This window comes from Acartia tonsa, chromosome 1 (genome assembly GCF_053477335.1).
Source record: "Acartia tonsa isolate MP-2025a chromosome 1, ASM5347733v1, whole genome shotgun sequence".
NCBI classification, from domain to species: Eukaryota; Metazoa; Arthropoda; class Copepoda; order Calanoida; family Acartiidae; genus Acartia; species Acartia tonsa.
In genome coordinates this window covers 4,622,799-4,641,606 of record NC_137260.1, presented here as the reverse complement: position 1 = coordinate 4,641,606, position 18,808 = coordinate 4,622,799, and the positions used below count along the sequence as shown (strand labels likewise).

Sequence of the window (18,808 nt, the reverse complement as noted above, 5' to 3'; positions counted from 1 at the left end):
AGAACGGTCCCCGACTGTGTAACAATCTATGGTCCAATTGGCAGGATTAGTGCATTTAAAACTGAATAATGATGGCTAAAAGGAATTTCTTATTTTTCAAAACTTTGCAGCAGAGTCTCAGGGCTAACAAAACTGGTTTTATAATCATTTTAATATCCGCAGAAAGCTGTCTATAAAACGACGCAATGCATATCTATTTAAAGTTCAAAGGTCAAAATCTAAAAAAATACATACAATTTGAAACTAAATTGTCTCTCTTTAAAACAAAAATAATTCTTTTTATAGCCCTTGCAAGCTTAATTACTATTTGTTTCAAAAACTTAATTATTATTTTATTTATCTTGGTCAAAAAACCAAATTATTATTCATTTCTTAATGCAATTTATATTTGAATTATTTTTAATTCATTTTTAATAATCCAATTAGACAATTTAATTTTTTTTGTTTTAAATTTTGGCCTATTCAAAACAGCGATAATTGATGTTTTTTAAACTGAAAATGTTCATTAAAATTCAAATAATTTTTTTATATTTTCAATATATCTGTAAGTCCTTCTGTTTGACCAAGCTGAATGTACCTATATCGGTATATTTTAAGCCTCTAGGGGCACTTGAGATGAGGGAATGAGCCGATCCCCCTCCCTTCATTTTAAAATTTAAGTTTTAGAAAGAGAAAGTAAAAACAAAATTTAAGGGTTTTTTTTTTAGTGGCGATTTCTCTTCGGAGGGCGAAGCTACACTCTAAAAGAAGAATCATATCGGTTCAGCGGTAAGCGAGATTCTTTGGTACAGACAGACACACATACAAACATCCAGTTACTTTTGTAAGCACTTTAAGGACCTTGTTATTGCTGCGCTGCTTAAAGATATAATTTGACTTGTTTTTATGTAAATGCAGCTTCAATAAAAAGAAAACTTATACATTTCTCCTTAATGCTATGATTAAAAAGTATTGATTTACAAGGAGGGAGGTGACATTGGGCTGTTTATTATACTAGTCCCCAAAGTTTTATAATAACGTTTTCTTATTCGTTGGATTAACAACTTAAGGGAATTTAATTGCATTTGAATTTGGTTCTTTTGGTTGAGTGTGCAAACGTATCATTGTAATCTAAAGAGAGGGATTTATGTGTATCATCATAGGGGATGTACATAGATTTATTGGCCATTGCCTTATCCCTTTAGATCCCTGACTTATTTAATATCTTTTCCTAACCAGTTAAAAATCCTTTCTGAGAAGGCTTATTTATTATAAAATATTTTATCATTAAAACCTTAAGTACCAACTAGTTGCTAGGTTTTTGTTTTTTGTAGCGGAGCAATTCTGCAATTCTGGACATCCCCAATGATGATTTTTAGAATTACCCCTTCTGTGGTTTAAAAGTTTGGACACTCAAAATAATAAAGCAACCAATAAAAATTCAATAAAAGTTCCTAAAATTGTTAAGCCAACAAATAAGAAAATGCAATTTTAAAAACTTTGGGGATTAATGTTATACACAGCCCCTTTTCCCCACCCTCTTAGGTTATATTTAGTTCTGAATTTGTCTTATTTGTCTTTAAGTTATTTTTAGCAATATTTGGTTGTTTAATAAAATATTAATAATTTTTTTTTACCTTGAAATGTCCTTAATCAAAAAGAATAAGATAATAACAATCATTTTTAGAATACATGCTCGCAGTATTTTGAGAGAAAATCCTTATAATATCTAAAGTAACAGGATGTTACCACCCCCACCCCCCCCCCCACAATCAAATTTTTTAAATTTTTTTAAAACTAAAATGGGTGGGTGGAATCTTGGGGTTCACCTCCCCAAGATTTTTCTTTTACTTTTTCTTTTAAATCTTAAATAAGAAATTGGGTTATCAAATTCGACTCTCCTACTCAAGTGCTTCTAGAGACCTCTATGGGGCGTAGCCGCTAGTGAACAACATAGTAAAAGGATGTCTGCCTGTATGAAGCTTAGGATCTCACTAACCGCTGAAATGATATTGATCTCCACTGCAATGAAGCTTCTAATAAGTTCAAAGAATGATTATAACTATTTTTGGAAAGGGCACCTCTAAAGGATTCAATGGGCATAGGCGCTAGTACAGTGTGTTTTTTTTTATGAGCACTTTTTTGAAAGCAATTTTACCCCACTTTTAGTTATCAGAATTTAATGATTAATGGCTTATTTTCTTCGTTTTTTAAGGGAAATTATGAAACAACAAAAAAAATTACAGTTTTTGTTGAAAAAGTACAGTAAAGTTGAAAATTAAAAACTTAGGTGTCAACATATAAAAATGGTTTTAGCGCATTTTTCTTAAAAAAATGGATTTTCTGTAGTCGACTTTGGGGGGCCAGTACTCCCTCCCTGGTTGAGATATGACCTTCAAACTTTGATATGTTCTAGTACATGTCCCTAATAGTATCTGTATACATTTTTAGCTCTATATCTCAACTTTGAAGTGTTTAGCAGCCATTCTTGCAAAAGGTTGATTATTTGAGCATAAGAAAAATGCGCTAAAACCATTTTTAGATGTTGACACCTAAGTTTTTAATTTTCAACTTTACTGTACTTTTTCAACAAAAACTGTAATTTTTTTTTTGTTGTTTCATAATTTCCCTTAAAAAACGAAGAAAATAAGCCATTAATCATTAAATTCTGATAACTATAAGTGGGGTAAAATTGCTTTCAAAAAAGTGCTCATAAAAAAAACACACTGTATAAGTAAAAAGTAATTGTTGATTTTTGGCAAAACTGAGCAATTTTGTTCGATATCTGAGAAAGTCTAAAGTCTCAAAAATACCCATCTCTTTTTTGGGGGTTTCCTATCCCACTTCTCCTCTCATCCTTCCTTGTTAGACGTATTTTTTTTATGTCACACATGACTTTTTTGGCTTTCTCCGATACCTTAGTCATTCAACTGTTTGGATGCAGACAACGTACGGACATATCCGTGTAACAGAGTAGCTTCGCTTTTAAACCATATCAACCGTTATTTAACTTGTAGATATGCTACGCACCTTAGTGAAATCATGGCTTCGCAGATGGACCAATAACAATAACTCATAATTCTTTCCTAATGGCTTATTTCAAGATTTTTATGGCTTTTCTTTTGCCAATATACTGATAAAATGTACGTGTTGGTAATGAGGAGCGTAGCTGCACTATTTTTAAAGCTTTTCTATAATTAGAGTCAGTCCGTCCGTACGTCACAGACAGTTAGAACTTTGCATGGTGATTCCTGTAGTAGTTGGGTACGATTTAGAAAGCGTAGCTACTCTATAATCATTACCAGAATATCCGTACGTCCATTTAAACATGTTGATTTTTGGTATGTAGATTCCTGGGACAACAAAGTACAATATTATAAGCGTTGCAATTCTCTAATCAGGTCCAAAAAATGTAAGTATGTCCATAAACATTATTTTGTATCAAGCAGTTTTTCAACAAATTTCCTTACAACTTTGCTTCGATTCTTATACATTTATATTCTGATTTTCAGTTCTGACACTATACAACTGTCCGTTTGTCATACCGTTTCAATGCTTCGCTTTTATGGATGTTGTCATCCTTGTTTTGCCTGTGTATAATACCTACCCCTTTTATATGTATAAAGTATATAAAAAGATCCCGTCCTAATGATTGTGGTGATTAAATTGAAATGGGGGTAATAAAGCCAGGTTACGGATCAACCAGATTTTTGGCGGTTTCCCGCAAAGTGCCTTTTTATGCACAGAACCCCTCCCCCCTCTAGTTATTTATGCAATTAAAAATAAAATAAAACGGGGGTGGGGTGATTATAAACAAACAAGCGAAAAACAAACCAACCTTATTTATAATCTTTTCAAAATTAAAAGGGGGAGGGTGTCTGTGCTCTATAAGCACTTAGTGGGAAATTAACAGATATTTTCTTACCAATTTTAACCAAGTATATGTGGCCTAAATATGCCTGGGGCCAACTGTAGCTTATCCAAAAAGCAGAGTCCTATTGGATATCCTTTTATATGAAGCAGTCTGTTTTTTTCTGTTTGTTAAGATCTCGCAAAACTATAAATTATTGTTATTTTATTATGAAAATCTGGCGCAACATCCAAGTAATAATATATCCATTGCTCTGTTATATTTCTAATGGTTTTAAAATAATACAATGACCAACTTTCACTAGACACAAATAAAGTCTGGTTCCATAGACTTTTTTTACAGCAATATAACAAATCGATTTTACTGCTAATAAATATTAAATTTATATTGTAATATAATGGTTCTAATATCTATGGAACAATGATAGTTTTTACTAACATAATGGACTTAATATATTTAGATTAATAAAGTATGGCTGTTTTGATTTGTTTTTCTTAAAGTTAGTAATGAAAAGCTAAAATTATTAATTTTGATAGACAATAAATTGAAATACATCCCCAATGATTATAAACAAAATTACCCCTTCTTTAACTCAAAATCATTGGTTCAAAAGGTTGGACACAGGTAGTCCAATCCAACCATTAAAGATTTCATGAGAGTACCCAAACTTTTAAAGAGAAAAAGTGTTTATTAAACTTTGGGTACTTTAGAATTACTGTTTTTGAGTAATTTTAGAAATTATGAAATATGACTCTTGCATAAGCGGCTGAAAATGCTCTAAAAAAGCTCTAAACAAATGTGTATATTTTCTCAGTTTAGAATAACCATGTATAAAATTGTAGTATTTGCCAAGTAACTTAATTCTAAATACAAGGATATACAGGGTGTCCCAAACATTGTATATTAAAAAAGGGAGGGTTGGACATTGGTCTGTAATTCATAAAGGTGCCAAAAGTTTAAAAGGCAAGCTTTCTCATTCCTCGTCTTAAAAACTTCAGGTTCTTTTAATATACCTTGATTATTTGGTTCAAATGGTACAATGTCCAAACGTTTTAACCAATAATTTTAATTTACAGGGGGGATATTTTGTTTATTATCATTGAGGATGTACAATAATTTATTGTATTCTGTCTTAACCTTTAAGATGACAATATCGTAGTAAAATCCTTAAAAATAGAGAGTGTACCAAAATCATGTTATTAATGATATTTTTGGACACCCAGTATTCTACATAAATAAATATGCAGACACAAAGAGACAATTGGGATGGCGGGTTAATTTACAGTCAGTTTTTGTACATATGGGTTTTCTTCAGTTGTATTTAATATTTATCTAAAATGGTTTACTTTGTAAGATGCACAAAATAAAGTAAATAATTCCTAAAAATGGATATCAATTCAAATTCAAGATATATTTTTGAGTTTATTTGCCCCTGTACTTTTTTAAAGTACATTTCCGGTCTACGGAGTTTTGACTATTGGGCCTTGATTGTACTTTTGTTCTACTGGCCAAATATCTTATTTGTTAAAAAAAAGGATATACATCTATAGAATGTTTTTTTGACGCTTGTTTTTTTCTTTTAAGCTTTTAATAAATTACAATTTTTTTTACAAATCTATAACTTAAAACTACATAATAATACTTGTTTTTTGGTTTATCATAATTGGGAATGCATCAATAATCCTTTTATGTCTTATCCCTTAAGATCCCTGTGGATAGTACATTGTTTAGTAAGAATAATAGCTAACTCTTTTTTGTGCTATTGTCTTTTTTTACTTCCTAATCTATAATACAAGGTAGCTTGATGTCTGTCTGTCTGTCCGTCTGTCTGTCTGTCTGTCTGTCTGTCTGTCTGTCTGTCTGTCTGTCTGTCTGTCTGTCTGTCTGTTTGTCTGTTTGTCTGTCTGTCTGTTTGTTTGTTTGTCTGTGTGTACCGAAGAATCTCGCTGAACCGATCGGCTTCTCCTTAACAGGGTAGCTTCTCATAGGTCCCGGGGGGGTTTATAAATATTTTGGGGGAGGGTATCACGACCCTCCCATGAGAAATCATGCAAAATAAATTTTTTTTTTAAATATTTGAGATACTTAACGAAACATTGGTAGGTATCGAAGAGACTGGAACAAAAAAAAACAGGCCTCTAGAGGCGTAACCGCTAGTACAAGTATATTTCAAGAAAAAAGAGGGGGATAAGAAGAAAAAAAGAATCCTATCCTACTTAAAGGAATATATCATTTCGATGAACGTTCAGTGATCTAAAGGGATGGCCGTTAAATTTAAATCATCAATGTAACTACACAAAATTACCTTGTGTGCATTACAATTTTTGGTGTAAACGTTTGGACACTCAACTTCATAAATCAACCAATCAAAATCCAAAGTCCATAAGATGGTTATAAGAAAGAGTTATTATAAACCTTTGGGGACTAGTGGAATTCCAATGCCCCTCCCCTGCGCATAATAGATCTCGATCATTTAAACTAAATGTCAACAAAAATCTTCCAAGTACAACAGGGAAAGGACAAAATAAGTTATTTAATATCTCTATACAAACAATTAGAACAATAAAAGGCAAAGAACTCAGGGAGGGAGAGGACATTGATCTTTTGATTACACTGGTCCCCAAAGTGTTATTATAACGTTTTCTTATTTGTTATCTACTGAAGGGTTAATTTTGTGTATCATCATTAGGGATGTACATTAATTTATCAGCTATTGTCTTATCCCTTTAGATCCTTGCATAGAATTAATGTAGCATTAAAAATTAATTAAAGTTGCACACATCATAAAATACATTATTGTATCATCTATTAAACCATACAAATAATAGATCATAATTTCAACTTTATTTTAATTTCAATGGTATCCAAAGTTTATATTATTTGTTGGCTCAAAAACATTGGGTTCTTGTATTGAATTGGGATTGATTGGTTTCAAACTTTTAAATCAAATATTTTCATCTACAGAAGATTAATTTTGTCTTTCATCATTGGGTAAGTACATAAATTTGTCTTTTCTTAGGATACTTGATAGCTATTATTTTTAAAAAAACTAAAGTAACTTAAAAATTTTAAAGTTACATAGTTTAATCAAAGTTCCCTCCAACTATTTAAATTTTAAGAAACTATGTGCGACATAAAACAATGCGAAAATAAACTTAGATATATGCACAGAGGGATGGGACAATGTGCTGTTTATTACACTAGTTCCCAAAATCGTGTAATAACGTTTTCTTATTCGTTGCCTTAACAACTATGGGGACCTTAGTGAATTTTGATTAGTTGATTTATTAATCTCTAAGTGTTCAAACGTTTCAGCCATTAATCAATATACAGAAGAGGTAATTTTGTGTATCATCATTAGGGATGTACATCAATTTATCGGCCATTGTCTTATCCCATAAATGGTGCTAGTCCCTAAAAATCTTGTCATGTTCGTCATGTCCATCTAGCACTTTTCCCTAATAATTTCAACTTACAGAAGGGTTAATTTTGTTTATTTTGATTTGCCTTATCCCTTTAGATCATAGACGTCCAAGGGGGGGGGGGTAATGGGGCGATTACCCCCCCCCCCCCCCAAACGAATTTGGGGGTGCCGTAGGCACCCCAAAAAAATTTTTCATTTCCCCCCCCCCCCATTTAAAATTTACCCCTACCCTGGGGGTGCCGTAGGCACCCCCAACCATTTAGGAGGGGGTATTTACCCCCCCAAATAATTTTGGGGGGGTAAATACCCCCCTCCCAAAAAACCAAATTACCCCCCCCTTAAAAAAATTTTACCCCCCCCCCCAAAAAAAAAGCTTGGACGCCTGCTTTAGATCCCTGATTATAAGAAAGTTTCTAACATTCCTCACTAAATAAAATAAATGATGTACTGAATTTTAGTTTCCGAAAGTGTACCTAGCATCCGCGTATTATCTCAATATTTACTACTTGCTAAAACAGCTTCAAACTTCCCCCAAAAAATCAAAATTTGAAAAATTAAAATTTTGAATGTATAATTATATCGCTTTTCCCTTTGATCGGAGTAGCTAAAAATAGCGTTTGCAATAATCTGCTGTACACATTTGGAAATTATTGAAGTAATAGACAATCCATTTTAGGTGAACTGAAATTAGTTTCCGAATGTGAACACATTTTCCGAGGTGTTTCCCAATCCTATCTCAATATTTGCTACTAGCTAAAAAACCTTCAAACTTCCAAAAAAAAAATCTAAATTTGAAAAATTAAAACTTTGAATGTATAATGTATAAATCGTTAATACATTCAAATTTTGATTTTTTTTTGAAGTTTGAAGGTTTTTTAGCTAGTAGCAAATATTGAGATAGGATTGGGAAACACCTCGGAAAATGTGTTCACATTCGGAAACTAATTTCAGTTCACCCCATTTTAAGCACATCAAATAAATATATACACAACCCAAATTCAGATAAACAAATATCCCTTATATTATATTATGTTTTTGCTTTTGGGACGAGTAAAATTTAAAGTCCAATGTCTCCTCCCTCCTTGCATTTCATTAATTCTTAATGTACTTTTTGAGTTTAAAATAAAAAGTTAATTAGCATAGAGATAAATTGCAATGTAAACATCTCTCATTCCACAAGTGAACTAATAAGAACCACCCACCACCCTCACTAAATTTTAAAAGCGATGCTTTTCTATCATTATAAAAAGCGAAGCTTTTCTATAATTACGGTCGGTCCGTCCGTCCGTAACGGATAGCTTTTTTTGTTGATTTAGGCATGTTAGAATTGTCCTATCAATTTCAAATTTTTCATGGTGATTCCTTTAATAGTTAGATACGATTTAGAAAGCGTAGCAACTCTATAATCAACAACAAAATGTCCGTACGTCCATTTTAAACATATTGATTTTTTAAATTTTTTAACAACGAATTTTTATGTGATCTAATCAACCGATTGATCTGATTTTTGGTATTTTGATTCCTGGGACAACAAAGTATAATGTAATAAGCGAAGCAACTCTATAATCAAGTCCTAAAAAAGTAAGTATGTCCATAAATATTATCCTGAATCAAGCAGTTTTTCAACAAATTTACTTAAAATTTTGCTTTGACTCTTATACATTTATATTAGGATTATTCAGTTCTGCCACTATACAAGTGTTAATGTCCGTTTGTCCTACTGTTTCAGTGCTTCGCTTGTCATCCTTGTTTTGTTTACAATTTATGATCACTTAAGGTTCAAACAAGAAATAGAAAAGCAGGAATCTAAAGGGATAAGACAATGCCCGATAAATTGATGTACAACCCCTTCTGTATATAGATTAAAATTAGTGGTTGATTCGTTTCAAAAATCAACTTCATGAATCAACCAATCAAAATTCACTAAAGTCCCAAAAGTTGATAAGCCAACGAATAAGAAAGCGTTACTATAAAACTTTGGGGACTAGTAAAATAAACAGCCCATTGTCAACTTTCTCTCAGACAGAAAAGCCGCGCATGGTAAGAGCTCACTAAACGGTCTAAAAAAAGTTAAAAAAGGAAGGCGGGGGAGAGGTTCTAACTCGCGCAAAAAAAGATAAATAAAATGCACAAAATGACTTTTATTTTTGTAATCAGTAATATATCAAAGTCCCCCAAATTTCAGGTTTATTTCAGGGACGTTAGGACAGTACCCAAAGTTAAATAACCACGTTTACTTATTTGTTGGCAGAAAAAGTGAATTGTTAAAAATTAGTGTCCAACTTTTTACCCAATAATCTTTAATGTTTAAAAAGGGATAATTTTGTATATTGTAATTGGGAATGTACAAGATTTATAGGACAGACTAATATACAGCAATTAGAGGAAGAAGTAATTAATCAGCAATTAACCTATCTCTCCATCCCTGGTTTGTTTAGAGGTCAGTTTATGCATTTCAAATCTATTTATATCCTGGGAACTTAATCGATAAGACAATAGACGATAATTTATGTACATCCCAAATGTTGAATTAAATTTCTTTATATTAAATGCATTGAATTTTACTTTAATACTATGTTTAATTGAAAGAGAAGTTATAAAAGAATTTACCTAATATAACTCAAAAAAAAAGGTTTCTTTTGCAATTTTTTATTGGTTAGGGTTTCGTTTTTTTCCTGCGGGGATCTATAACCCTGCGGGACTATACCTAATATAACCTAACCTAACAATGGCTAGAATAATAAACAAACAAACGTAATACTACCCTCCCCACTTATTCTCATTAATTCCCCTGAGAATATTACCCTGAGGGAGTTACAACTAAGGTTGGGCCGGATATCCGGCTATTTTCGATATCCGGGACCGGCCGGATACCGTATATTGAAACTATCCGGATACCAGATAACCGGCTAATTTATACTGCCGGCCGGATATCTGGTTTGATATCTGGCCAGATACCGGATATCCGGCATTAGAAATCAGCTGGATATCCGGTATCCGGCCCAATCCTAGTTACAACTCCCCCCCCCCCTCCATTCTATATATGCTTTGAAAAGAGAGGTATATTAATTCTAAATATCTTGAAACAGGATATTATCCACTTTTCCATGTCATAATTTTTCCCGTTTCCATTGTTATTTTATCCTTTAATAATCAGGGAGCTAAAGGGATAAGACAATGGCTTATAAATAAATGTACTTCCCCAATGATGATTCCCAAAATTTCTGTAGATTACAATAAGTGGTTGAGACGTTTGGACATTCAACTTAATGAATCAACTAATCAAAATTTAATAAAAGTCCTCAAGGTTGTTAAACCAACGAATAAGAAAACGTTATTACAAGACTTTAGGGACTAGTGTAATAAACATCCCAATGTCCCCTCTCTCCCTGGTAATAATAAAGAACAATTTTATAAGATTTATAGAAATTTCTTCATGTTAATGTGTTTATTCAATATTGCTAAAATATAATGGTTTCAAAAGAGCAATTTATACCATAAAATTCATATAATTAGAAAAGAAGGTGAACTGTAAATTATACTGGTCCCTAAAGTTTTTAAAGAAAAATCTTTCATTTGTTGGCTTGATTGGCTTGTAGTATCAATTTATCGTCCATTCTCTTATCCCCTAAAATCCTTGTCATATAATAAATATCTACTGTTATTTTTTAGCTACATTGTTGAGACATGTCACTACTAGGCTTAACATTATCATAATAGTTAATGGCTGCTTGAAAGGTCCATTTATACAAGTATAACAGCACATTATAAAGACTTTCAAGCTAAATATCCTACTGTTACACAATGTTTTTAAATATTCTCCGGAACCTGACCCCATGGTGGAACAAATTTTGACAAATTTCACCAGTTTTTCACACTAGAGGTGGCCAAAGTTATATTAGAGTGTCAAAATTTAGTCCCCAAAGTTTTATAAACTTGTCTCTTATTTGTTAGCTTAAAACTTTGGGGACTTTTATAAAATTTGTTGGTATAAAAACAAATAAAACCAATAAAATGGATCTACAGAAGGGGCAATTTTCTGTATCTTCATCGGGGGTGTACATAAATTTATAGGACATTGTCTTTAATCTTATCCCTTATACCTGCAAATTTCAACTAAAATTTCCCCAAAGTTTTATAAAATGTCTCTTTCGTTGACTTTAAAACTTTGAGGACTTTTATCAAATGTTGATTTGATAGTGCAAGCTAGCAGTGTACAGACATTTGTACCAATAAAATTAATCTTCAGAAGTCCTTTCAAATAAGTTTTATTTTAGCATAGAAGAAAATCAGGTATCTAAAGGGATAAGAAAATGACCAATAAATTGATGTACATCCCCAATGATGACACACTTAATAACTCTTTCTGTAGAGTAAATTTAGTGGTTGAAACATTTGAACACTCAACTAAATAATCCAACTAATCAAAATTCAATAAAAGTCCCCAAAGTTGTTGAGCCATAAGATAACATTATTATACAACTTTGGGTGCTAGTGTAATAAACAGCCCACTGTCCCCTCTCTCCCCGGAAGAACATACATTTAAAATGGTAAATATAGTGCAGTGCAAACAATTTGAGAATTAGGGGAAATTTTGTCGTTGTACAAAATTAAGGGAAATTTTGCCAGGGCAGTTTTTGGTAATCCGGATTTCTGTTTAATTAATGTCATTATGCAATATTACAGTGTAATTTAACAAAACAACAAAAAAAATGTTTAAATTTTGTAGATAAAAACATGATAGGTTTCATTTTTTTCAGCCATACTAAACAAAAATGTGTAGCATCATATTACAGACAATTTTTCAGGCATAAGAAAATAAATATCATAAAATAAATACCAGTTATATTAAGCCTGAATCTTATGCTTTTTCATTTTAATATCTGCGGTAAGCTGTCTATAATACGATGCGATAAATAGCTATTAAATAAATTGCTAAAAAAAATTTTTTGCAAAAACGTAGCATAAACTTTAAATTGTACTACTTAATTAAATATTACGACATTAGCAAATTTGTTTAATTCTATTTGATAAAAGGGGTCTTAATCAGTTTCTGAGGAGAAGGGATAAGTCAATGGATAAAAAAGAGGTGACAAACGTCGGAGCAGACAAATGTAGGAGTGTCTAAAATATTAATCTAATTTGAAATTTCTTTACAAATTTGGTTAGGTTAAGTTATGAATATACTAATAAGCCCCCCCCCCCCCGTCAGGGGTTAAGCAAATAAAAAAAAATCTATAGTTTAAAATATGTTAGTAAGGTCGATTAAGCATCCACTCCTACGTTTGTCACTCCTGCATTTGAACGAAAAAAGGGTTGGTTATATCAATGTGCGAACGATGGCCGGATCTATACAATCCGCCGTTAAGCTGCCAAAAGCAGCTCAGAACCTTCATAATTAAATTAGAATTAACAGCATTGACATGAAGCAAAAAATAATTTTCCAATCGATATATTACTACATTTACCAGATTTTATGTGCTAAAAGTAAAGTTATAATCATAGCTAATAATATTGAATTTATGATTTTTATTTTTTATACATTATATCGATTTTCCCTTTGACCGAAGTAACTGAAAATAGCGTTTGTTGGGTTATCTCCTGTACACATTTGGAAATTATTGAAGAAATAGGCAATCCATTTTCAGCTCATCCGATGCTAAACATGATTTTTCAGTAAGGCTGATAACCGATGCTTATCCAGCGGATATTAATCAGTTTCGAAGCCATGCTGGAAAATATTCTATTTCTCCCAAGAAACGTTGATAATGGATGTGCCATAATTCATTATAAATCGTGGAAAAATGTAAACTACGTGTGTGCGGTATACGAGAAAAAATTGGCCTCTAACAAGGTTGAAAAAATATGAGCGTGTATATTTTATAGAGAAAATCTTTTTTTATAGCTAATGTTTTCTATAATGTCCGTATGTATTTTCGGGAGGGGGTCATAGTAATGAAAGTCATCCACTCAAACCTTGAAACCCCTCATTTTACCCCCCTCAATATTTTTTAAAATTCATTAGATTACACTCGTAAAACCAGTGAAACCTCACATTTTACCCCCCTCAAAATAAAAAGCTTGGACGTCCATGATCTCAGAGAAAAGCACATTTAAACAATTCAGTGTTAATTAAGGTATAATTCACCACATATACTACATAATTAAAATTTATCCATGCAAAGTCAGACATGAGCTACATAAGTTGTATATTTTACTAATTATTTTATTACTTCCGAGATTTTATACCATAAGGTGGTTCCTATAAAAGCCTCATAGATTAGAATTACAGTACAACATTAACATATACTGATCTGTACATATGCAGTACTTGAATAAATATAATCACTATAAAAATCCGCCAAAAATATTTTACTTCCTTATAAACATAAACTAGCCAATTTACGATGAATAAACTAAAAATTTGGCGCTTTATTAGTTTTTAAATTTTAGTATAGCTACTCTATATATTGTTAAATGTCTGTCTGTCTGTCTGGTTGTCTATAAAAGGGGTAAATATCATCGTTTTGTTGGTTGTTACAAGCTGCCTGTACCCCCAATGATAATTTACAAAAGGGGTGATTTTGTTTAACCTAATTTTAGGGTGTACATCAATTTAACTGGCATAATCCTTAAGATCAATGATAATTCAATAAGGCCTTGATAAACGATGCCTCAATGATAATAAACAAAACTACCACTTCTAAAGATTTAAAAACCTTGGGTACTAGTGTACTTTTTAGTCAAATGTCCCCTCACTAACTAAGATTTAGTGATTCATTGACATGACAAGTATTTTCTATGAACCTCCCCCCCTCTTCATAATAATTTACTAATTTCGAGAAAAAAAATAGCCTGAAACCATCACTGAACCCAAGTAAAGCTTTCCAAAAATGGAAAAATACTTACTACTTTATGCAAGGGTGGTTGTTCATGTATATTTTGAAAGCTACGAACATTTTGATATGGTTATTTATCGCATCATATTATAGACAGCTTTCCGTGGATATTAAAATAGAAATTGTGAGATTGTGTTCCGAAGGAACAGAGTAACAATACTGGTATTATTTTTATTTTAATATTCGTTGGAAATTGCCTGTAATACGATGCCATACATGATTTTTCCGTGTGGATGAGAACCGGTTCCAATCCACCAGATATTAATCGGGTTCGAAGCCTCACTGGAAAATACCAATCTTGTTGATTTTATTTGCTCGTAGTAAACAAAATTTTCAAGGATATCGCATACAATAACTTAATTAATGGAACAAATAACGTGTCAGACAAACATTTTGGATTATGGATTAAAAAAATGGCTTTAATCCTTATAATAAAGTAACAGGATGTCTGTCTGTCTCTAGGGGCGTAGTCGCTAGTAAAAAAATAAAATATTAGAAGGGAGGGGACAATGAAAACTTTAGTTTATACTGGTACCCAATTTTTTTTTACACATTCTTTAATTTTTTGAATTATATACATTTTAGTGTGCGGGTATGATCTGTACGTTCAGCCGTTTGGCAGCTAGCAGCCTTTAAAACTCATAGATTTTTGTAAATATTCGTTACTAGGAATATTTTACCGTGAATTTAGAGTGTATGTACATGATTTTCTTTAATATTAAGTTTCTTCGTTGTTGATAACAAGTAATATCTAAGGCAAAATAGAAATTTCTCCAATTTATTTGGAACAATTAATTACAAACCTTTGTCCTTGCCTTCTTATCAAGAATTGTTCTTTCACCAGGGTTGGGGAGAATATTAGGCTGTTCATCATTACTAGACTTTTGATGATTTTGATCGGTTGGTTCATTAAGTTGAGTATCAAACTTTTCAACCACTAAGTGTAATCTACAGAAAGGTTTATTTTGTGTATCAATTTATCGGCCATTGTCTTATCCCTTTAGATTCCTGACTTTCACTCTTTTTATTATTAACTAGAATTACTATTGACCATAGGGCTTGGGGTTTTCCAAATTTTTAAAACAGGTTTCAGATAAGTTAATTAGGACTTTTAAACTTTAATCTTTATAAGTTTCTTGAGGGTCAATGAAATCTAATTTTTTTCAAGGCTTAATAAAAAGTTTAAACTTAGAATTCTGAAAATGTTTTCAGCTGCGCCCCTAGAGGTCTCCAGAGTCATCTTAAAAATCAACTCACCGCATATTTTAAATTGGTTTAATGTTTGAGGGGTTGAGCTACCCTTCACAAAATTGTAAATGCCTACTCAGGATCTTTAAGAAGTTTTACTGTAAAGGAGAACTAAATTAGTTCAGCAGTTAACGAGATCTTTAGCTACTCCTAAAAATAGCCTACATCTTTTTATGTACGAAAAAAGACGTCCAAGGGTTGCAGGTAAATGGATGTTTACCCCCCTTATTCTTTGAAAACAATCTTTTTACCCCTTTAAAATTTTTTAAAATACATTAAATTATGCCGTTCAAACCCCTCATTTTACCCCCCTCAAAATAAAAAGCTTGGACGTCCACGTACACGGATATATAAATTTTACCTTTTCGGTACATATTGTCTAACTGCTGCTCTATAATGGCTCACAAAAGTTCTGTATGTCCCTGTCATCCTTCCTTGCTATCTCTCTCTATATCCTCCTTCCTCACAACCTAGCTAGCTAGCAGGACACCTAGATATCTCTAGATATCTTTCACCATCAATTGTATAACTCACAAAGACATTTTTTCACAATATTTCGATTCAAACAATAATATTTTACTAAAACAATTAGAATTAAATATCACTAATGTTTTAATTAAATTTGTTTACAACATTTAAGAAAGTTAATTAAGATCTCTGAAATGTATATATATTGTTACTATGCTGAAGATGATATGTAGATCCATCCACAGGACCCTCTAGTAACCCTCTGATCATATACCTTCACGTATAAAGCTATGTAGTAGGGGGCTATGATAGCTGTACATACAGCAACCTTATACCATAGATAGATAGATAGAATCACCACATATACACAAACCAGGATTCACATTTGGCCTGTCAGTGTGTGTGTGTGTGTGTGTGTGTGTGTGTGTGTCAGTGTGTGAAGAGGTGAAACCTTGTGACACACTCACACACACAGAAACACACGCACACAAACGCGCACATATCTTTTGGTACATATTAGGAGAAATCAAACTAAGCGCAAGTTCCTTTAACTTTACCCCTTCCCCTCCTCCCCCCCCCCCCCCCAACCTTACACAACCAACAACCCCCTGCCCCGTCAACCTCTTTCTTATTTCCCCCCTTCATTAAAAAAATTTCCCTTCGCTACGAGTGAAGCGCTCGATGTTTTTATAAATCTACCAAAATTTAAAATAGCTAAATTTCATAATCAGTTATTTTTTAAAAACTGTTTTCCCCCCTTGACCCAATGGGGGATAGGATATCCCTCCGAAAGGTAAAAAAATGGTGGTTATTTATTTCTTGGGACCATATCTCTGAACTGAAATGACGCACCCCTACTTAAAATATCTTAAACCTGCCCCAGACCATAAATTTTCTTAAATTTACTTTTTCAGTCCAGTCGTTTGCGAGATCTTTAGTCATAAACAATCAAATTCTAACTACTACTTAAAGGGGGTTCAAAAAATAAACAACCGCTCACAATTTGAACCATCATAAGTACTTCAAATCTTGGAGATAGACCCCATAATGTTTAGATTTTTTTATGGGGCATGTAAAAATCATTCTATAGACACCTTAACCAGATTTTAACTCAATCCCTGCCAATTTTTTACATGCCACATCAGAAACTCCAAACATTATGGGGTCTATCTACAAGCTTTCAAGTACTTAAGACGGTTTGTTCTTTTTTTAAAAAAAGACATATTTGTCTTAATTTGTAATAAAATATTCACTTTCGGCGTAGGGCAAATTTCTCTGCAGGGGCTAGGTCTTAAGCTCTAGTGCTCTGGAGAGGTGAGTAGATTTAAAATTCAATTTTCTTTGCTTGGGCATGAATTGTATTATTTTTTATTAATTTTGGACCAAAACTGTAATGTTTTCATTGAAAAAAGTGAAGCGATTGTTTTTTTTTTAACACCCTTTATAATTTTTTTTTGCTTTTTTTTACATTTTAGCTTCATTGTTTGGCCATCGAGCACATTAAGAATATAAGATACTGTTGCGCTGCTGTGCGCTTAGACTAGGGTGCACGCACGTTACACAAACACACAGACAAACACACACACACACACACACACACACTATTAATTCTCGTTGATTTCTCTTCATATCCCTCACATGAAGATCTGGAAAAACAACAAAATTAAATTTTTAGCAAAACTAACTATTTGTTTAAAAGTATACATTAAAATCCGAAGTTTTTCCCATTCTTTGACTTAACTTAAATCTTAATTTGGTTGTACATCATAAAATTTTCCACTTATAGTTTTAATCTGCAAAAGGGTTAATTTGTTTATAATAATGGGGTTCGTGTCCATTTTCCCTTAAGAACAAGAATTTGTCTTTTGATTTATATTTTATTTTCTAAACATTCCCAAAACTTTTGAATGTATTAATATGAATTGTTTTAAATATCTTATTATATAAAGTAGTAAGATTTCAATAACTACAGATCTGATTGGGTTCTCCAATCTATGGAAGCTTCACAGGACCCTGGATGGTTTTAGGCCATTTATTTTTAGATAATCATAGAGATTTTTTCTGCATTTACTCGTGACTTTTAAAATTAGCTATTTCAAGCTATTTGCTTAACTATAAAAAAGGTGAATTTTAGCTACTTTAAGTTTAAGAAGATAATCCTATCATAAATTTTTTTTATCAAAATAATTAAATCAGACTTAAATCCTTTATAAATTGTCCTCTTTTGTAAATAAAGCTATAACATAGCATAAAATAGATATAAATATTTTATTTTTTAATGATAAATTTTGACCGTAAATAATAAAGTTTGTGTTTTTTTGCCTGAGGCGAATTATACGAAGGTTTTTATGTAAAGAATTTTCGTTACACGTATGCCTTACGCAGGGATCTTAAGGGATAAGACAATACAAGATAAATTATTCCCTCCGTATATTAAGGTTATTGGTGGAATAGTATGGACACTGCTTGTTTTTACCAACCAATCATATTAAAATAAAAGTAACCAATGATTAGTAGAACGGCTTTATAAAACTTTGGGTACCAGTATAATTGTTTTAATATACATTATTTCTCTGTATTGTAAGGAGGACAATATCGGTTCAGCGGTTAACGAGGTTTTTCAATATACACAGACAGACATCCTGTTACTTTTGCATGATTATGTTGTATAAATTATAGAAACAAACAAGGATGACAACATCCATAAAAGCAAAGCTCTGAAATGGTAGGACAAAAGGGCATTGACACTTGTATAGTGTCAGAACTGAATAATCAGAATATAAATGTTTAAGAGTCGAAGCAAATTTGTAAGTAAATTTGTTAAAAAATTGCTTAATGCAGGATAATGTTTAAGGACATACTAACATTTTATAGAGTTGCTTGGCTTATAATATTGTATTTTGTTGTCCAAGGAATCAG

The 18,808-nt window shown here is 32.1% G+C and overlaps 1 protein-coding gene across 2 annotated transcripts in view; it reads right to left on the bottom strand.

Moving 5' to 3' along the window:
- LOC145334157 (uronyl 2-sulfotransferase homolog pip-like) overlaps positions 1 to 16,230 on the bottom strand; it is a 102,236-nt gene extending 86,006 nt beyond the window's left edge. Inside the window, exon 1 of one of the 2 annotated variants that reach the window (XM_080179539.1) lies at positions 15,783 to 16,230. In XM_080179539.1, the coding sequence (XP_080035665.1) occupies positions 15,783 to 15,850 (68 nt within the window). In that variant the 5' untranslated portion in view covers positions 15,851 to 16,230. The remainder of the gene's footprint in view (positions 1 to 15,782) is intronic. The other variant, XM_080179606.1, reaches the window with a different exon arrangement.
- Positions 16,231 to 18,808: the final 2,578 nt, after the last annotated feature.